Source organism: Carcharodon carcharias, chromosome X (assembly GCF_017639515.1).
Source record: "Carcharodon carcharias isolate sCarCar2 chromosome X, sCarCar2.pri, whole genome shotgun sequence".
Lineage (NCBI taxonomy): Eukaryota > Metazoa > Chordata > Chondrichthyes > Lamniformes > Lamnidae > Carcharodon > Carcharodon carcharias.
This window is the reverse complement of record NC_054507.1, coordinates 18,197,740-18,220,208: the sequence shown is the minus strand read 5'-3', so window position 1 is coordinate 18,220,208 and position 22,469 is coordinate 18,197,740. Positions and strand designations below refer to the sequence as shown.

The 22,469-nt window shown below is 43.1% G+C and overlaps 1 protein-coding gene across 1 annotated transcript; it reads right to left on the bottom strand.

Annotated features, from left to right (window-relative positions):
• Positions 1 to 19,545: 19,545 nt before the first annotated feature.
• On the bottom strand, positions 19,546 to 21,209 carry LOC121273210 (histone H2A-like). The gene is made up of 2 exons (XM_041180202.1): positions 21,167 to 21,209; positions 19,546 to 19,892 (listed from the first exon to the last, which is right to left on the bottom strand). The coding sequence occupies exons 1-2, from the start codon at positions 21,207 to 21,209 to the stop codon at positions 19,546 to 19,548; spliced, it is 390 nt and encodes a 129-aa protein (XP_041036136.1).
• Positions 21,210 to 22,469: the final 1,260 nt, after the last annotated feature.

Below are 22,469 nucleotides of genomic sequence, written 5' to 3'. Positions count from 1 at the left end.
CATATCTGAGCCTTAGGAGCTGCTATGTGGTGAATCAAAGCTACAATTCATCCAGCTCTTTGCTGTAATTTTATCTTCACAGGAAAGTAATTGGAATATAACGAATGCATCAAATTTATTATCTTGCAGTTCCTAAGTACAAACTCTTCCAAGAATACATTTTGGGAGCATTCCAGGAGTGTTTATTTAATTAAATCACCAGCTAAGTTTGGTCCTGATCAATATATTTTTCATTAATATATTTTGCTTTTTAATGTGCAGAATCTGAATGCTGAAGAATGAGACTCCTGTTTAAATATATGAGCCCATCACATGTATTCAAGTCAGAGTCTTCATGCACTATGTGTGACTTGGCGGGAAGTTCAGTCTTCGAGATGCTCAGTACACAAAGATACTAAATCAGCCTCGGATCCCACTCCTGATCACTTGTCCACTATTTCATATTGGCAAGAGTTCTTGCGGAGAAAGGTTTGGAGTCGGCAGCATTGCTTCCCATTTCCCCATCAGTTAACATAAGACACAGAGCTAGTGGGAGATCCAAATTTGACTTTCATGTAATCATTTCATGGTTGTTCTTTCATCATTTATTTCTTTCTAGCTTTATTTTATCGCCTGTTTTAAAATAATTGCATTATAGAAGAGTTAGAGGAGCCAATCAAAATCCTACATGCCATAAGTTATTAGATACTGGCTAATTTTTAGAGTTTGTACTTAGGATCTGAAGATAATAAATTTGATACATTCACTATATTCCAATTGCTTTCCTATGAAGATAAAATTACATCAAAGAGATTAATGACTTGTTGTTTTTATTTACTACATAGCAAGTTCTTACCGCAATGCTTACGTTCTGATGCAGCATTCACCAATGAGCACAAAACTAGTTAAAATTATTTCAAGTTGGCAGTGATGAGATTTTCAATTGAGATATTTCCTGAATTTGTCAAAATGTAAATCCGGATTCAGATTATGTTCACAATTTCACTTTCTCATGCAGCTTTTGTAGTCTGTCAGAAATGCATAATTCCACCTCCCCATTTATTAAATCATTAGTTAGGCCCTGGAGATTTTCCAGAGAAGGTTGTGACATCTGTCTTTCACAGACTACAAAAGGAAATAACTTGCATTTAGACTGCACATTACCAAATCTCTCAGACCACCCCCAGGCACACCAAGAACTATGGTCACTTTTGCTGTATGTCAGCATGTGCAGCACCCATTTTGAATACAGCAGGGCCCCAGAAACAGCAGTGAGTGGTAAATTTTGGTTGAGGAGGGAATGTTGACCTTAAAACTGACCCCGCTTTTGGAGACCCTTCGTAATTTCTTCTTCGACCTAAGCGTCTGTTTTATCCCCCCTCATGTCTTGATGAAGCTGTATAGATGCAAGATGGTAGTGGTGATATCAGAACCCAATCTCATTTTCCCTGACACTCTCAAGGAGGGATTTCTGGTGGCTGATTTCTTCCCTGCTCGCACCCTCCTCCCCACCCTCTGCCCCACCACTGCCCAAAGACCAACAGCACAGATTGGAGTTTGAATTAAGGACTTGCTAATAAGCGCAATTTAGTATCACTCTGGACCCAGCTAGCCATTGCAAAAACAAGGTTTCCATGTCCGCAGAGCAACATTAATTGAATGATTCATATTTAGCATTGATATTTTTGTAAAGCTGATGCAGTAGTTTAGTATGATAAATGCATGGTTTTTACTCATTTAATATTTAATCTAGCCATTTAGTGCACCTCTCTTTAATTACAACCTATATTGGTTTAGCATTGAAGCAGTAATAAATATTGACAGTGGCAAAGTGGTACTTATTAATATTTAGCTGAACTTATTATATTTTACAGCTGGTCAATTCAAAATATGTTAACATTTTGCCTTGCCTGCACAAGTTGGGACCAATTTTAAAATAATCATTTTTTTTAAGTTTTCCTGCTGAAAGTTTTTTCTTAATGAAAGTTGGTGCCAAAATATGAACTGTGAAACCGTTGAAAGAAGCAAGGCAAAAAAAAGTCCTTCAAGTTTATCTATCCAGCATGAAGCATATGGAGCAACTGTGGTATTACACCTGGGCTGTTATCTATTTTAAATAAATTGAGAAATTGAAAAATAAAAAAGAAAGACTTGCATTTATATTGCACCTTTTATGACCAGAGAGTGTCCCAAAGCACTGTGCAGCCAATAAAGTACTTTTTTTGAAGTATAGTCACTTGTAATGTTGGAAACACAGCAGCCAATTTGTGCACAGCAAGCTTCCACAAACAGCAATGTGATAATGAACAGATCATCTATTTTTGTGATGTTGTTTGATAAATATTGGTCAGCACACTGAAGATAATGCCGCTGCTCTTCCTCAAAATAATGCCGTGGGGTCTCTTACTGAGATCTTACCTGAGAAGGCAGATGGGGCCCCGGTTTAAAGTCTCATCTGAAAGATGGATCTACATGAAAGGCCCAGAGTACTGGACACAACTGGGGTTGGAAAGAGTAGAATGAGGAGATGAGGTAAATAGGGAAGCTCTGACCAGATGAGGCCAAGCTTAGATTTTTAAAAGTTATAGGTGGCAGAGGGAGGGAAGACTGAGGGAAATGAAGAGATCTACAAGTTTGCAGCCCTGGGAAAAATTGAGTTTGGGTTGGAGATATTTTTAACACAGTGAGGATGTCCTACAGGAGTAAATGTACCATTGCTCAATCAGTGGAACCCACACACAGAGAAAGCTGGAAAAACACAACAGACCAGTCAGCATCTGATAAAATGCATGTCCCTTCCTCAGAGCCGTGGGTGTTATACCTGATGTATTAATTTATCTATTCTCTTTGCAGATGCTGGCTGATCCTGCTGTGCATTCCCAGCATTTTTTATTTTTATTTCTGATTTGATGTTTATTTTCAGTTGCTATAGCTAGTGGATAAGTACTGGTTTAAAACTGAGAGGCATACTGACCAGGGAGGCACTAGGTTTGTGTTAGCTGATCTCAACCAGTAATGGGCATCGTAGTTGGCCTGAGCTAGGATGGAGAAAAATGAACCCAGGATCTTTTTCCTGAGCACTGTCCATGACTTCCTCTTGGACTGAATGTGTGTAAATGTCACATAGAGGCAGGTTTGGGCTTGACTGGGATTACCTCTCCTTTGCTTCCCACTCCTGCCCAATTGTCTGCAGTTACCAACAGCTAGTGCCTGGGCTCACACACAAAGGACAACCTCGTCGATGAGATTTCAACGGGTTGTGGTTTATTCCATCACCTTCTGTGACCTACAGCAAATTGCGCCTGTCCCAATCTTCTTTATGGAAAGGCAATGCAGTGAATTATACAAGGATAATAGAAGCAAGTTATATTGCTAATTCTTACTTCTTATTCGCCACATTGACCTTCTCAAGAATTCTTGAATACCATCTCTGAAACATTCCCATGCCTTGGGATGGACATCCTTCCAAATCCTGACTGGGACTTTTTTTATTTTTAATGTTTCTTTTTGAAGCTAGAGTGCTGTTTAAGAATGGCCTGTATGATTTGGCAAGGCAGTTCACACTAACTCTCAATCTACACACAAACTGTGCACCATAAGAATAAAATACAGCAAACCTCCTTTCACTATTAATGACGAATGTCCAGGTTGAGACAAGGACTCAGTCCACTAGAATGTCAGCCCACAACATGGCCTCCAGCTGTCAAGTTTCAGCCTCAGTACCTCACTTGACAGATCACTCCAAACATTTATTGCTCTTTGAGTGAACAAGTTCTCCCTGATAGTTTATTTTAAGGCTGTTTGTCACTAATTTGAATGCATGTCCTCAGTTCCTGCATCCCTGTCTCGTCTTGAAATATTATTCAGGGTTTACCTATGCCGGTCAGTATTTTATATGCTGCACTGACGCGCCTCCCGCTTTTATTTCTGCCTTCTTTCGACACTGCAGAGCTGAAGTGGCTAACTTTTCCTCATAGATCATCCCCTTTCACACCCACAGGGAGAAAAACAACATATTCCTGATCCTGGCCGAAAGGGCATTAAATTGAAGCTCTGACCTTCAATCCCAGTTTAAAGCTTTTTTTGTTTTTTGCTTGCCAGTTTTCAATGTTCTCCCCCGCTGGTGGCCGGTGCTGAGATTCAGTTCCAAAGGTGCCAGTAGCTCTCCAGTACCTCACCCAAGTGAGCATTCTCCTACAAGTCTGGGCAGTTACTTTGTAAGCCTGTTTATTATAGAACCATAGAACCATAGAAAAGTTACAGCACAGAAAGAGACCATTCAGCCCATCTTGTCCATGCCAGCTTGAGGACATCCAGGTGCCCTTTCTAATCCCACCTTCCTGCACCCGGCCCATAGCCCTGCAGCTTACAGCACCTTAGGTGCAGATCCAGATACTTTTTAAAAGAGTTTAAAGTTTCTGCCTCTACCACCAACTTGGGCAGTGAATTTATTATGTTGACCATATTTTGTTCACGTTTATCCAAGCCACTTGTGGAGTTTGAATTATATTTCATGGATCTTAATGCCTTAACAAAGACAAAAGAAAGACACTTGCATTTATATAGCACCTTTCACAACCTCAGGACATCCCAAAGTGCTTCACAGCCAGTGAAGTACTTTTTTGAAGTGTACACACTTGTAATGTAGGAAACACAGGAACCAATTTGCGCACAGCAAGCTCCCACAAACAAGAATTGAACAAGAGGATAATGATCAGATCATCTGTTTTAGTGGTGTTGGTTAGAAGATAAATGTTGGTCAGAACACCGTAGAGAACTTCTCTGCTGTTCTTTAAAATAGTGTCATGGGATCTTCTAGTTTTACCCAAGAAGGCAGCACCTCCCTCAGTACCACATGGAGTCAGCCTAGACTTTGTTGATCAAGTCTCTGAAATGGGGCTTGAACCTAGAACCTTCTGACTTGGAGTCAAGAGTGTCACACTGTCACCTAGATACCCATCCCCGTTGCAAAATAACTTTTGTTTTTCAGAAAAAATTAAATTCCAGGAACGCTGAAGGAAGTGTGAACTCTCTCTTAAATCTCTAATCTGCACTTTGGCAGCTTGGTGCACTGTCATAGGTGGTATATTGGGAGTTATTGATTACTCTGTATCTGGCAGTTACTTAGTTGATGAAGATTCAAGATAGGGGCTGAAGTGTTGTGAAGTAGTTGTGCTTTAGCAGATACTGAAGATAAGAAAACCTCTGTTTTTGCAGTTCATTTGGATGAGCGAATACTCTTGACGAGTGAGGATGAATTTGCGTCTTAATGAAAGCCAGCATTAACTTGTTGATGTCCAGCTTGCTAAATCAGAATGGACTTTTTAGTGGTTGTGTCCATTAGTAGTTGCCCTCCCTAGTCCTTGTTGGGTTGCCACGTGTTGTGCATCAGTTTACTGAGATTTCTGGCCCTTGATAGCATGGCCCTATTTATTTGTGGTTTCGTTGGTGTTAGTTCTGCATTGATTTTTTTTTTGGAATGGGGATGGGTGGGATGTATCCAGACAGTGCAGCAGTCTCCCTTATCTTGCTACTGCTCCATCTCTGGTTGGAAGCAGTTCTGGACGTTTAATCACGTGATCTCTACCAAGGTGTTTACTTTTCTTGAGGTTGGCTCCCCTGTAGCTGAGAAGCTTTGCTTGTGGTTTCAGGCACTCTGAAAACCAGGAGGCCATCTATGAACCGGTGAGAGGGGAAACTGAGGAAGGAGGTGAGATTTGCATGGGAGAAACCAGAGAAGAGAGGAGTTTTCATTTTATCAGTAAATAAAAGTAACTCCATGAAATTGTAGCAAGTGAATACTACTCTCCAACACTTCAATTGCCATTGTAACTAACAATAATACAATAATTTATGGATAGGTCTATACATAACTTGGAGGAATAGATGTACCGGAAGGTTTTGTGGCACAGTGGTAGCGTCCCTACCTCTGGGCTAGAAATTCCAGGTTCTAATTCCCACTTCAGGACTTGATGGCTATGGAAGATATGTGCCTAACTTGGCCAAACATCAATCAGCCTATAAATCCTTCCAATATGCCAATGGTAGGTGGTAAGAGTGGGAGAATTTCCTGGTCACCCATACTGTAGATGGCAACGGCAAAGCACTGCAGTACTTTGCCAAGCATAATCATGGACTGATCCAATGCAAGTCTATGGTCGCCAACAATCTCTTAGGGCATGGTACCTGGAGGAGGAGGAGTAATAGATGTAACGTCCCAACATCCTATCTGTAACTGGTACTAATGCTATAACCTACTCATATTTACCTTATAATTACAGCTAGAATCTGCCTGCACTCCAAAATGTGTGATTAGGCTCTCCAGTTAATGTCTCATCTCTCTCCCAATCTCCTTGGACTCAGGTTCTCTGTGAAGGACGCAACTCTGAACTGGCAACCTCAGGTAGTGCAATTAATACTTGGACTTCACATGTCAAAACTGACTGGCACAAACCCACGTGAACCAAACCAAGACATTGCACAAAGGCCAGTGTGCTCAGTGTTTGAGGTGCTTCTCACAGGGAGCGGCATCTTAAACTCAGTTCGGCAGCAACTTTTCTAAACCAGTCCCTGGCTTCAGACTTTGTAGGAGCTGGAATAGGCCATTTAGACCCACGAGCCTGTTCTGCTGCCATCCGGTGACCTGCAACCTAATTCCATAAACTCACCTCTGCCCCATATTCCTTAATACTTTTTGTTTGCAAAAGTCTATCAATAAAGGAAAGTTTTCAAAGAATGACAGTGCAAGAGGAGGCCATTCAGCCCCTCGGTGGCTTGCTGGCATTCTCTTGCAACCCCTTTCCCCACTGGATCCTGTTATATTCCACCATTTCAAATATTTATGATCTCATCTCTACCTCAGTGGTTCCTTGTGATAAAACATCCCAAGGTCTAATAGCCCAAGTTCAAGAGCTTTACTTCCCTCTTAATCCCTGGGTCTTCCCAATGCATTGAGCATCCTCAATACACATCAATTACTGTCTCTTCAATCTCTGCAGCCCGTGTGGCAGGGGTGGTCCCACAATTATGTAGCAATGATAAAAGAATGGCAAGATATGCCCATGTGAGGATGGCATGCGATTTGCAGGGTGGGGTTCGAGTTTGACACATTCTTGGAGATTTGATCATGTGACATTTGATCACATGGCATGAGATCACATGATACTGCTTATGTGATGCATAATCACATGACATCTGATCGCATGACATTTGGTCGTGTAACGTTTGCCTGCTATTTGCAAACGTTATTGCAGTTACCTGAATTAAGTGTCTCAGTACAGTCTCAGTCTGGAGTAACTGTCCAGTCCAGAATGCTTGAGATTTCTGGATTTTGGAATTTTCTGGATTATAGAATGATGTTAGAGTGCCTAACAAGTGTGTGAACGGAAAACACTGTAGACATAAACATTTACCTGAAGCATAAAACGGTGCTAAAACATTATAAAGCCAGAATAAAAATTGTTTTACTTATCCAAATGCATGTTTCCTCTCCCAAAGTACTGTACTAAAATGATGCCGTGAGTTTCTTGAGTCTGTTCAAACAATTTCTGGGACAATAGGTTTCCGAGCAATAGATTTCCAGACTGGATCGGTTACAGTGTATTACCAAGCCCTGAACAAAATATTTGTCTTGATGTTTTACAATGAGATGGATCATTTATAAAGCAAAAAAAATATTGGGAACATTGAAGGACAAGTAATGTTTAAATAAGAATTATTTATGTGATGTTTCTATAGTATTGATCACAATGAAAAAGACCAAGTAAATACTGCTGATTCAACAAAACATCATCGATATAAGTAAAGTTTTCATACAATTTGATTACTTTTTACACAGCAAGTTATAAAATCAATAAATAAAATCAAAACCAAGCCTAATTCAATTCATTGACTCCCACCATTTTTGAAGTCCTGACCCAGGAAGGTGAGGCTGTGTCCTTAGAGAGAAGCATAAAAACTGTCTAACTCCTGGACCAAATACATTGTACATCAGTGCATAGCACAGGCTCACATGAACTCTCCACTTGGTGTTGCTACCTCCCTTCCTCCCCTCCCACCAAAGTTTGTATCTCTCTCTCTCCCTCCCATTTGTGGCTCTCTCCCTCCTGCTGTTTCCTTCTCCATTCCTCTCCAGTTTATTTCTCTCTCCCTCCCAGCCCAGTTTCTGTTTTTCTCCCTCTCCCTCTTTTGTGGTCTCTTCCTCTATCAGTTTGTGTTTTCCCCCTCTCCCTCTTCCTCTGCCAGTTTGTTTGTCCCTGTCTCCCTCTCCTCCAGTTTATGTCTCTCACTCTTTCTCCCCAGTTTGTATTTTTCTCTCTTTCTCACTCTCTCTTTCCTCCTTTCTTTCATTCTGCAGTTTGTGTTTCTCTTTTCCTCCCTCCCTCAGTTTGTGTTTTGTGTTTTTCCCTCTCCTTCTTTCTCTCTCACCCCAGTTGCTGAGTCTGGACTCATGAGCTTTCCAGACACTTTTCATCAGCCCTGATGCTGTCATCCTTACAAATGGCACGGTTTGATTCCGAATTGTGGTGAGGCCAGCAACAATGTGATTTGGTTATGAACCACAGTAGCCACGAATTGCCCAATCAAGGACCTTTTCTTCCAAGTTGCCATGCAACAGTAGTGTCCAAGAGACCAAATGTCCATTCCAAGAGAGCTCCACCCAAAGCGGGAGGGTTGGGAACCCTATTGCAGGGGATCTTGGAACTGGTGGTATTCCCATGCGCCTGGTGCCCTTGTGCTTCTAGTAGAGGTCACAGCTTTTGGAGGTGCTGTTGAAGAAGCATTGGCGAGTGGTATCACAGTTTCCTCCTTTTTCTCACGTTACATATGGTATACTCACAGAAATGGCCCAACCCACTGTGACACACATAGCATCCAAATATGCATATCACACTGGGCTAGTTATCTGTGAGTGGGACCGAAGCATTGAGTTGAAATATAAGCGTCTTAATGATTTTGTTTATTTATATGTTTGTTTTTGAACATGCAGCCATGTTTTAAGTTTTCGTTGTTCCTGTTTATATTTTGAAAATGACTTCTCAGTCAGTTTTGGTTAGATTGGGTCAACTGTCTGAAGGCATCAAACAAAGTTAGACAGGCAAGCTGGAGAGAACCTGCAGATGTCAGCAAGAAACTACTATGTGAAGGTTAATATTGAAGGATCTTGCGTTTGCCGCAGTTTGCATTGCAGTTTAACACAATGATGGTGACATGTTTTCCCATCTTTGAAGTGGGGTTAAGTGAAGTCTGTAACCATTGTAAATCGACAGTTGTGCTATTACTTCTGTTCATTGTTGAATAAATCTGTTTGACAGTTTAAAGCCCAACTCACAGTCAAGTGAAGTATTTATTCCACTATCTTCTGAATTTGAGGGAGATCACGAGAGGGGATGTGGTATGACCAGGAGCTGAAATGCAGTGCCGAGGACTTTCTGCTTAGATTATCTGGACTCTCTGTAAATTACCTTGATATCGGGGAGTTAAAGTTATAGGGAGTGAGGGTTCGCATCTGGAACTAATCTGACATCCTGAGCAAGTTTGTGATGATAAGCAGCCAGCGTTAATCCACAAGAGCAAATTAATATACAGGAGAAGAATCCTGCATCAGGAGTTTTGAGTCTTGTACAGCCTCCAACCTAGTAATGGCACCCAATTTGTGCTGTATTGGGTGTAGTTTAAAATTTTGCTTTGCTTTTTTTTAAGGTACTCTTATTGGAAAACACTTAACCTTAGGAATGTTCGTAATTGAATGGGAAGTTCTGAGTAGCAGCACTTGAGTGAATAATGCAGACATAATCTCTTAATTCTGGCAAGCTTTCATTTTTTATTAAAAGAGTGCATGCCAGGCAGTCATTGCGCAGTTTTACATTATACCCTGACTGAATCTAGGGACCTCTTAAGCTTTTTATTATTTTGCAAAGTGAGGGATCCGTGCAACAAAGGGATAGCTGGTCCTACAATGAGGGATTTCCGCCTGTTACTTACAGCAAGAGAAAAAAAATTAAGTTAACATTCGAATGAAGATGGTGAAGAAAACAATAAATTTTCTTTACACCACAAAGGAAGATATCCCACAGTGCTTCACAGAGGTACAATCAGACAACAATTCATGCTGAACCAAAGAGGGGTGACCAAAACGTTTGGTCAAAAAAAGGGATGCATTTTAAGGAGGCCTCTAAAGGATGTGAAGGGGCTTAGGGGAGGAGTCTTTTTTTATTCCTTCACAGGATGTGAGCATTACTGACAAGGCCAGCATTTATTGCCCTTGAGAAGGTGGTAGTGAGCTGCCTTCTTGAAACGCTGCAGTCCATAAGGTGTAGGTTCACCCACAGTGCTATAAGGGGGGGAATTTGATACAGCCACAGTGAAGGAACAGCAATATATTTCCAAGTCAGGATGGTGTGTGACTTGAAGGGGAACTTACAGGTGATGGTGTTCCCATGCGTCTGCTGCCCTTGACCTTCTAGGTGGTAGTCGTTGTGGGTTTGGAAGGTGCTGTCGAAGGAGCCTTGGTGAGTTGCTGCAGTGCATCTTGTAGATGGTACACACTTCTACCACTGTGCGTTGGTGTGGACAGAATGAATGTTTAAGGTGGTGGATAGGGTGCCGATCAAGCGGGCTGCTTTGTCCTGGATGGTGTTGAGCTTCTTGAGTGTGGTTGGAGCTGCACTCATCCAGGCAACGGAGAGTATTCCACCACACTCCTGACTTGTGCCTTGTAGATAGTTTTGGGGAGTCAGGAGGTGGGTTAGCTGACGCAGAATTCCTCCTACCTCTGACATACTCTTGCAGCCACAGTATTTGTATGGCTAGTCCACTTCAGTTTCTGGTCAATGGTAACCCCCAGGATGTTAATATTGGGGCATGCAATGCTATTAATGCCGTAAAATGTCAAGGAGAAATGGTTAGGTTCTCTCTTGTTGGCAATGGTCATTGCCTGACACTTGTGTGGTGCAAACGTTACTTTCCACTTATCAGCCCAATCCATGAATATTGTCCAAGTTTGGCTTCTTGTGGGCATGGACTGCTTCACTATCTGAACAGTCGCGAATAGTGCTGAACATTGTGCAATCATCAACAAACATCCCCATTCCTTACATTATGACGGAAGGAAGGTCATTGATGAAGCAGTGCCAGCTCCAGCATGATGCCACCACCAAACTCATCTTCCCTTCACCACCCCTGTCGGCATTCCGTAGGGATCGTTCCCTCCGGGACACCTTGGTCCACTCCTCCATCATCCCCTACACCTGAACCCCTTCCCACGGCACCTTCCCATGCAACCGCAGAAGGTACAACACCTGCCCCTTTACTTCCCCCCCCCTCCTCACCGTCCAAGGGCCCAAACACCCCTTTCAAGTGAAGCAGCATTTCACTTGCACTTCCCTCAATTTAGTCTACTGCATTCGCTGCTCCCAATGCGGTTTCCTCTACATTGGAGACCAAACACAGACTGGGTGACCGCTCTGCGGAACACCTTCGTTCTGTCCGCAAGCATGACCCAGACCTCCCTGTCGCTGGCCGTTTCAACACTCCACCCTGCTCTCATGCCCACATGTCCGTCCTTGGCCTGCTGCAATGTTCCAGTGAAGCTCAATGCAAACTGGAGGAACAGCACCTCATCTTCCGATTAGGCACTTTACAGCCTTCTGGACTTAACATTGAGTTCAACAACTTCAGATCATGAACTCTCTCCTCCATCCCCACCCCCTTTCCGATCCCCTTTTTTCTAATAATTTATATATTTTTGAAATATATTTTTCTTTTCCCACCTATTTCTATTATTATTTTAAATGTATTTCCATCCATTGTTTTATCTCCACCCTTTAGCCTATTTCGATCCCTTCCCCCTACCCCACCCCCACTAGGGCTATCTGTCACTTGCTCATCCTGCTTTCCACCCTTAATATCACCATTAACACATCCTTTAGCTAATATCACCACCGTCAACACCCCTTTGTCTTTTTGTCTATGACATCTTTGGCAATCTCTCCTTTGCCTCCATGTATCACTGGCCCTCTATCCAGCTCCACCTGTCCCACCCGCCTTAAGCAGCTTATATTTCACCTCATTTCTATTTTTCTTTAGTTCTGATGAAGAGTCATACGGAGTCGAAATGTTGACTCTGTCTTCCTCTCCACAGATGCTGTCAGACCTGCTGAGTTTTTCCAGCTATTTTTTTTGGTTTGTTTCAGATTTCCAGCATCTGCAGTATTTTGCTCTTATATTTATGAAGATGGTTGGCCTTGGGACACTACCCTGAGGAACCCCTGCAACGATGTCCTGGGACTGAGATGATTGACCTTCAACAACCCCACCATCCTCCTTTGTGTTAGATATGACTCCTACTATGGAGAGTTTCCCCCTGCCCTGTGATTCCCATTGACTTTATTGTTACTAGGTCTCCTTGATGCTGTGCATGGTAAACTTGTCCAGAGCATGGTGCCAGGGTGGTTTAAGGCACAGCTACCAATGATGGGGCACAGGGAGAGGCTGCACAACCAGCTAGAGTCTGAGAAATGGAGAATTTGGAGAGAGAGCTCTAGAAGTTACAGAATAGGGAGGGATAGTATTAAGAGAGGTGGGGAACAGCAAGAGTGAAGGTGAAGCAAATATATGGTTCATGGAAGGTGCTGCCTGGTGTCCAGTTGTAGCAGAGTTGGTTATTTGTTGGGAGTTTATTTGGTATTAACTGGTGATCTTATCAAAACCTTATTGCTATTGGAATTGTGTGTGTGTGTGTATGTGTAACTGCAAGCCTTCCTGCTCTTTGCAGGTTACTTGACATTGACATCCAAGACACAGAACACTTTGAGAGGCAATTAAATAGTAATTGTTTTCTCAAAAGACAAAAAAAAAACTGTTAGCTGCACCTGAATCTCAATCTTCTGTAGTTTATGTCAAATTAATTGCAATTACAGTGAGGTTCAGCAGTTTGAAGTGAATTTGTGTTTTCTCTTTTTGTGTTCTGACCTTTTCAAATATATTTGGTATGTCATTAGGGCAGATGTTGAGCCTGTGAATGACATGCTTGGGATCAGATCATTTCAGTAGAATTGTTATTAACTGAAGTGTACAGCAGGGAAACATTGCTTTGCTGCTGTACTGGACCTCTTGATCATGGGCAGGATAAGGGCGGCAGTGGTGTGGTCATAGAATCTGTGCAAATATTTAATTAGCAGTTCGAAAGACATTCTTCTCTCCAGCACTATTGACACACATTATTCCCATGCCAAGCTGTCTATACATCTTTTGAGTGACAAAGTGTGCCTCAGCCTATTGTGCTATTCCCCTTTGCCCCAGTGCCTTTAGGGATCAATAGGTAGCCCTTTTGCATCCGTGTTCAAACCCTGGACCGAGCTTCAAGCAAATAATGTAGTCTGCCATTTCAAGTCTGAATGAAATAGTGAGTGGATTCCTCATCTAGTTTAGATGGATGTAAAGATCCCATGGCACATATGACCCTCTGGTCCATCCACACAATTGTAATATCTTATGTATCACAATATACCCACCCCATTCCTTTTCAAGAATCATGTGATCTCCTGGGAGAGACAAGAAACCAAATTTAAAAACCTGTCAACTTGGGTGGGAGTAAATCTGGAAAATTCCTCTCCGCCCACCCTGAGGCCATCAAAACCACCCTGGATCCGATAATTCCTTGCAGTCCTCACCTTTTGGAAAGAAGTGATCTCCGTTGCAGCCCAAGGAATCTGCATCCACTGTACAAAACGGCAGCCTGATCTAGAGGCCTATTCCATTATCGTCTGAGAAAAAAACCATCTCCTTATGTCTAACTGAGGTCTGACCTTAAACAACTTAAAATTATGACTACCCCAGTCCCCCTAACCTATTTGGTTGGAGCAAACTATTAACTGGAACACAATCCATTTCCTTCACCATCTTATAATCAGATCAGCCCTAGGTCTTACCTTTCTCTAAAGAGCAAAATTGCAACTTTTATAGCCTCCTGCCTTTCCCTACATAGAATTTCAAAAGTTGTTAATCATTTGAGCCTCCACACCTTAGTTATGTCTCTTGGTGGGGGAGAGAAAACTGACCAGTGAAGGGTTAACCAAGGAGCACTATTGATTTCAAAGTAGAAAATGCTGGAAATGTTCAGGCCCGGATTATCACAGTCAGCAAGACTCTATGGACCTTTAAAAATGGCACGTGGGACCTAGAAATCCTGCCCCCATTTCTGACAGATCCCATTTTTGCCAGTGGGGAAGGGGACAGGACGTGACTTACGCAGGAGCGAAACACAAACTAAATAGGACCATTTGAACTCAGTGCTGAATTCAAGCAGACCCCATTTTGACTGTTGCCATGGCCTTACCCTGCAGCATGAGAGTCACGAGTTGATGGAGTATTTGTGAACGCTCTTGAAAGGTGGATAAGGTCAGTATAACTAATGATCTGAAGTTTTTTTAAATGTACCGCTCTTAAAATAAGGCTGCAGCTGTCAATGTAATTTTTTAAAAAACCCTCTGCTGAACTGCTTTGATTGACAGGCATAGATTATAAAGAAACAGCATCTGATCATGCAGTTTCAAGAGAGCTCTTTGTTGACATTTCTTCAAAGGCTGTTATTATGTAATTATGAATGCTTGGCTTAGTTTCAAAACCTACAATTCTCTCAGCAAGGATTCTGAGTTCACAATTTGATTAGCACTTTAAAGATGCTTGGGATCTGAATAGAAGTTTGTTTTTATAGGAGATTAACCACTTGAGGAGACTTAAAAGCTTTGAATAGGTTTTATGAATGGTATTGTTTTTAACTATCAAGTGTTTTCGAGTGAGAGTTGTATAAGACTGTTAGAAGTTTTTTTTCATCTCCACATGGTTTCTGAGATCTTTCCATGGTCAATTCTAGGTGAGTGATTATTGAGGTCGGATGGAGGGTATGAGGGACCAAAGGGATTGGGTGGAGGGCATGAGTTGGCATTGATATGGCATGGAGTGTATGAGGGGCCATGAGTGCTCATTGGGGGCGTTGAGGGGGTGTGAGTGATGAAGGCCAGAGGGCCTAACAACTACTATAAGAACTAGAATAAAGTCCCAGAGAACTGAGGCAGGCTTTCAAATCATCCTGCTTTGGCACTCACCTGCCCCCAAAGCTGCCTACACTCTGCTTCCAGGGTCAGCAGAGTGATTTGCTGAGGCAGGTCCAGCAAGTCAGGAAATTTCCTTTATTGAGCCACCCGCCTCAGTAGCTAAAAGCTGTCCCTCAGTAAATCAGTCAGCGTCTATGGAGAGGAAAGCACAAGCACATTAATGGTTCAAGGTGTGAACCTCAATCAGAACTGGAAGAAAATACAGATGAATAGCATTTAAAAATGCTCTCCACACCCTGGCATTCATACCCAGACATGAGCTGTAAAATGCATAGATGGAAAGCAGTGTTAACAGTATGAGACAGTAGGAAGAAGCGTGATATAAACACCATCCTGGTGAACTATAGAGACATAAAGGGACAGTACGTCCATCTTGAAAAGGACACAGTTGGAGCTGGAAAGCTGTAATGTATTAAAGTGGTGGAGGGCATCAGAGGAGTCACGGATATAGTTGAATATGGAGTTTTCAAGCGGGGCATTAAAATAGGCTTGAGGCTGAACTGACAATCATTTTTGGGAACCTTGGGGAGGAGGTTGAAGTGGGTGTGGAGATTGGGGAACTCTGAGATTGAAGGAATTGAGGGGAGGTCTGGGGGATGTGAATCTATGGTGGGATGGAATCAGTGAGCATCCAGGAACTGATGACTGTTCAGTACTGGGGTCCTTGTCCGGGGGAGCTGGGATATTGGCAATTGTCAGCGGAGCTATCAGTTAGTGGCCTGAGGTTGATTGAATAGATGGGCGAATGGAATATAAAACACTGATCTTGGTAAAGTATGTTTTTAAGAAGAAATTTCCATTGACTATAAAATCAAAAACATTTGGATGGTGCTGTTGAAAAATATGAAAAAGGTTTGTCCTCCACCAGGCTAATGCCATTAGAAAATCGAAAATTTATTTAAGCAACCTGGCCTCAGACACAGAAATGCTACTTTATTGTGAGCAAGAAGTACAAGTAATGTAATTTGTAGTTCTGGAGGATGCTTTATTGCTCTGATCTAAATGGATAAAGTGATTAAATATAGTGCGGGATATGAAACTGGTTTAATTGTTCTTCGTTTCTTCCATGGACTTTAATAAAAAGTAATTTAGTATAGTGGTTTAATTTAAGAAATAAAGTATGAAATATTGAGCCCTTTATGAGAGTGCTCTTAGCTAATATATTTTGAAATTTAATATGTTATTTATAATGTAATTTAGATCACAGACCTATTTCTCATTTTCTATTTTGGTTAATCACCTATCCAGAAAAGACGTTAAACTATTCAGATGAACACTGAGTCTTTCTGTAATGAATACATGTGAAGGCTTTGGACAGATTTGGGTTCTTTCCACTGTAAAGGGCAAGACCCAAAGTTGGGGCGCAGTTAATGTAATGAGTAATTGAGAATATTAAATTCCTCCAGCAGCTTTCACTGATTCATTTTATTGACATGCAGACAGCTTGGGATTGAGAGCATCAAACTTTGAACATACTCGTCAAATTGCTTTTGTCTCATTGCCTTTTCGTTGGGCTGCCAAAGGGAGAGAGCTGGATGAATATAACAGAGACTCTTGGAGCTGTACCAGAATCTTATGCATGCTGTGCATGTACGTGCCCATATTTTCACGTAACATGCCTATAACTGAGACTGATGAGGCCTTGCAAAGTCCGTTGACGTAGATCTGCCTCTCTGTAAGGAACAGAAAGCAACCTGCTCTCTTTGTCATGCACAATGGTCCCTCTCAGTACCTGGCTATGACCTGGTGGTACTCTCTGGGGAGCACAAGGTTTTCTTTTCCTGTGATGGACTTGGCTGTAGAATTAGCCATATTTAGCTCATGCCTAATCATTTGAAAGTGCCATGGCTGCTTCTATAAGCTACTGTTTTGGAATGGGGAGTTTAATCACCCAGTGCAATTTGAAAATGGCAAAAATATCATCGTGTCACTTGCCTATGTTCACATTCAGAATGCAGCATTACCAAAAATAGCAGCTGGCCTTCACATAATGAGCAATTTAAGTTGTGTAACTGGGAGCATGGAGTTATGAAGGGACTGGGCAGACAAAATAAGTGGGCAAAACTGTTGCAGGTAAAGTTCAGTGTGCTGTCACTCACTTTGAATCTGAGACAAATCATAATATTTTCTTAATGGCAAGAAAGTAGGAGTTGTGGAGGAGCAAAGGTATAAAGGTATACAAATCACTAACAGCTGGCGTACAGGTACAAAAAGCATCAAGAAGGCAAATGGAATGTTGGCCTTTATCTCAAGGGGGTGAAATGCAAAAATGAGGAAGTGATCCTTCAGTTGTATATAGCCTTTGTCAGAGCCCATCTGTTGTACTGTGTTCAGTTTTGGTACTAACCTTCAGGAAACTTATATTGTCTTTGGAGGGGGGTGCAGTGCAGATTCCAGAATTATACCAGGTCTTAAAGGGTTAAATTATGGGGACAGATGTCAAAAACTTGGCTTGAATTCCCCCGAGTTTAAAAAGCTGAGGGGTGATTGAATTGAGGTGGTTAAAATGATTTTAGAGGTTTATGGCACCATGGAGCCCGAGTAAAATTGAAGTCAAAGAGGATTGGGGGGGAAGCTCTCAGTCACTGGAGTCACACTTAACACAAAGGAAGATGTCATTGGAGTTAATCATTTTAGCCGTAGGATATTATTGCAGGAATCCATTAAGGCAGAGTCCCAGGCCCAATTATCTTTAGCTGTTTCATCAATGCCCTTCAGTCTATCAAAAGGTCAGAAATAGGACTGTTTGCTGATGATTGCAGTGTTCAGCTCCAATTCCATCGATAGTGATGCAGTCCATGCCCATATGCAGCAAAACCTGAACAACATCCAGTCTTTGGCTGATAATTGGCAAGTAATGTTCATGCCACACAAGTGCCAGGCAATGACTATCTCCAACAAGAGAGAATCTAACCATCTACCTTTAAAATTCAGTGGCATTACCATCTACCCCTTGCACCTTAAAAGCATCCAATCCCTTCACCGCTGGCACACCTAGGCTGTAGTGTGTCCTATCTACAGGATCCATTACAGCAACTTGCCAAGGCTTCTTCAGCATCACCTCCTAAGCCCCTGGCCTCCACCACCTAAAAGGACAAAGGCAGCAAATATGTGAAAACACCATCGCCTCCAGGTTACACTCCATCTCAGCTTGGACATAGAACACACATCCTGGGTCAAAATCCTGGAAATCCTTCCTAACAGCACTTTGGAAACACCTTCACCACACAGGTCATAGTGATTCAAGGAGAAGGCCCACCGCCACCCTCTTTGGGCAACTAGGGATGGCCAATAGATGCCAGCTTTGCCAGTGATGCCAAATCCCAAGACTGAATACGTATATTGAACTGAATACATATATTGAAAGAAAAAAACTGAGAGCAACTCAAGCTGTGTTTCGTGATGGAGCTGGCAATGATTTTTGTTCAGTGTCTTGGGTGGGTATTGAAATTATATTCAAAGACACATACCATCCATACTAACGATATTTTCCTCCTACACAAAAGTGTGTTTCTGGGTGATGCCCATTCCATAGCTGTTTTTTTAAATCTCGGTTGTGAACTTAAGGAGAGCTAATGAATTGAATAGAAGTGAACCAGTGGATAACCCTTCTTTCTCATTTCAAATGTACATCAAAAGTAAACTGATTATATCATTATAATTTATTATCCTACTTACCAGCAATATCAGGTGGTAGTTAACTTCTAATTCAGTACTTTAATTACTGGTCATTGCAGGACCACCATCCCTGATCACTGATTCAGATCTCTAAACATACCTCAGGAAGCCCAGCAAGAAATTAACCATCCCCGTGAGGGATCCTGTTTTAGGAAGATGGTAAGTATAAGCTTTGGCTTTTGGAGTTGGGCTTTATTTATTATTGTGGAAGATGAACTTTGTTAAATTATTCTTTAGTGGGATGTGAACATCACTGGCTAGGCCAGCATTTATTGCCCTTCCCAGTCGCCCTTGAGAAGGTGGTGGTGAGCTGCCTTCTTGAACCGCTGCAGTCCATGTGGTATAGGTGCACCCACAGTGCTGTTAGGAAGGGAGTTCCAGGATTTTGACCCAGCTACAGTGAAGGAACAGCGATATATTTCCAAGTCAGAATGGTGTGTGGCTTGGAGGCGAACTTCCAGGTGGTGGTGTTCCCATGCCCTTGTCCTTCTAGGTGGTAGTGGTTGTAGGTTTGGAAGGTGCTGTCTAAGGAGGCTTGGTGAGTTGCTGCAGTGCATCTTGTAGATGGTACACACTGCGGCTACTGTGCATCGGTGTTGGAGGGAGTGAATGTTGAAGGTGGTGGATTGGGTGCCAATCAAACGGGCTGTTTTGTCCTGAACGGTGTCAAGCTTCTTGAGTATTGTTGGAGCCGCACTCATCCAGACAAGTGGAGAGTATTCTGTCACACTCCTAACTTGTGCTTTGTAGATCTTTTTCTGATCTCTCCCCTTCAGGCATAAACCTTCTTGGGGTGGCGAGTTTTCTTGGGCAGCAGCACAGCCTGGATGTTGGGCAGGACCCCACCCCGGGCTTTGGTGACCCCTCCCAGCAGGTAGTTGAGCTCCTCGTCGTTGCGGATGGCGAGCTGCATGTGGCGGGGGATGATGCGGGTCTTCTTGTTGTCCCAGGCCGTGTTGCTGGCCAGCTCGAGGATCTCGGCCATCAGGCATGGGAGGACGGCAGCCAAGTAGACGGGGGCTCCGGCCCCGACATGCTCGGCATAGTGACCCTTGCGCAGCAGCTGGTGGATACGGCCAATGGGGAACTGGAGACCAGTGGGAGAATCTTCGGCTCGGCGAGCAGGGGCAGGGCCTGACATCACCGCGCTTCATTTAGATTTCCAGGCGACTCGGCTGCGGGCCCACCAAACCGTGAAAGACCTATTAAGGCCACTTAACTAACAATTAAAATAATTAAATGAGCTGCCCATCCAATCTTAAGGTTGGCAGGCAGGAGAAGGGCCCAGGCGGCCTTTGCAATTTTTGTGGAACCTCATCCACGGACGAGATGAGGTTTCCATGAATGATTTTAAATTTTCTCAAAAATTTCTATTGAAATTAATGCACATGTCACAGCTCATGGGCAGAATTTTGCCCTTGACAGGCGGGCGGGCCCCACCGGCTCGGCAGCAGGCTGGCAGTTGATCACCACCACCGAAATGGGCCCTGCCGCCATTTTACGTGGGCAGGCCAATTAAGGCCTGCCCAGTGTGATGCCCGACGGGAAACGCTATGCGCTCCCTGTGCGAGCGCGGGGAGGGAATCCCCAACTGCCAGAGTGTGCTCGTTTGCGCATGCGCACGAGAGAGCGCACATCTCCCTGAGACTAAGTGCTGCCTCAGGGACAGCGCTGACAGTTTTGAAAGTTTAAAAATAGAAAAATAAAAAAAATTATTAACAGTCCCCCTCATGTGACAATGTCACATGAGATGGGACATATTAATAAATATCACAGAAACTTTATTAAAGATTTTTAAACCCTACATGAAACCTCATCCTGCTGGTGGATGAGGTTTCATGTTTTATCAGAAGCGCGCTGGAGCTCCTGGCCTGCCCGCCAGACATAAGGTTGGACGGGCAGGGACTTTAATTGATTTAACTACCCTGTCTATGGCCTCAATTGGCCATTGACAGGTCGGCGGGTGGACAGCTGATCGCACTGTACCCCCGCCTTCTTGAATATTTAAATGGGGTGGGATGATGTCGAGTATTCCCGCCAACATCTTCCCGCATCGGCAAGCGAGCCCCGCCCCCAGCTTGCCGACGGAAATATTCTGCATGAGGGGACATGTCATAAAAAAATTTTCAACACTTTATTGAACTGTTAAAACGTAAAATTAATCTCCCTGAGGCACCTCCCAACTCAGGGAACAACCCCCCCCACCACCCCCGCTACTGCCTGCACAGGGAGTGCACAGCGCTTCCGGGTGCATGTCACATTGGGCAGGCCTTAATTGGCCCGCCCATGTAAAATGGCAGCACAGACCCGATCAGGGGCGCCGACTGGGTCTGCACACAGCCCCACCCAATGGGGGGAAAATTCTACCCCAGCTCTGGAGGAGCAAGTCTTGGCCTTGGCACGCCCTTTGCCTCCAGTTTTGCCGCGATCAGACATTCTGTTATTGCTCCTGCTGAAAATCTTCACCAATGTTCAATAACAATACCCAGGTACAAAGTCCAGGAACTTGAATTGCATTGAAAATCCATGAACCTGGCATGATTTGACCACGTAACCTTCTGATCGGGAGCCAGATGCGGTACTGTTGTTGGTGGGCAGGCTTTGGGGAGTCAGGAGGTGAGTTACCCGCTACAGAATTCCCAGCCTCTGACCTGCTCTTGCAGCCACAGTATTTATATGGCTGGTCCAGACATCTTCTTGAAGTTTCTTAAGTAACTTCAGTTGTCATTACTTAACAAGAGTTTGGATCACTCCATGAGCTGTTTCAATCCTGAACCCCCCCCATGCATTCTCTTTTCTTTTGCTAAAGATAGTGATCATGTGTTCTGACAGCTCTGGTACCTTGCCCTAGCTAGCATCCTTGATATGTAATTCTGGATCATGAGCATTGTAATTGTGGTTTTTTAGGCTATGTTATGGGGGGAACTTCTTGCAAATACTTTATTGACACAGTCCCTGGGGCTTCCTAAAAAACTGGGTCAGCTAACTATTACAATCAATGCTGAAGGTTTATTGTATCAGTATACAGCAACAGATATAAACTGCTAATAAGTCAACAAGTACAGACAATTTTAAAATGCTGATAACCATGGGTTGTGGATGGATCTGGCATTCCCCCCAGTTTGAAAATCTGTGTGTTATCTGACAGTGGCTTGTGCTCTGTGTCAGTTAGTAGCACTTTCATCTCAGTCAGAAGGTGGTGAGTTCAAATCCTGCTCCAGGACTTGAGCACAAAAATCTAGGCTGACACTCCAGTGCAGTACTGAGGGAGTACTGCACTGTTTGAGGTGCTGTCTTTTTGCACGGGATGTTAAACTGAGATCCTGTCTGGCTCCTCAGTTAGATGTAAAAGGTCACACAGCACTGTTTCAGAGGAGAGCAGGGGAGTTTTCCCCAGTGTCCTGACTAATATTTATCCCTCAATCAACATCACAAAAACAGATTATCTGGCCATGATCACATTGCTGTTTGTGGGATCTTGCTGTGCACAAATTGGTTGCCATGCTTCCTACATTACAACAATGACTACACTTCAAAAGTGCTTCATTGGCTGTGACGTGCTTTGAGACGTCTGTTAGTTGTGAAAAGCACTATATAAATGCAAGTCTTTCTTCTTTCTTTTGTGGGTGAATAAGGGATATCTTGAGGAATCTTGATCTCCCCTCAAGCAATGTCCCCGTACACCTTTCGCAGTGA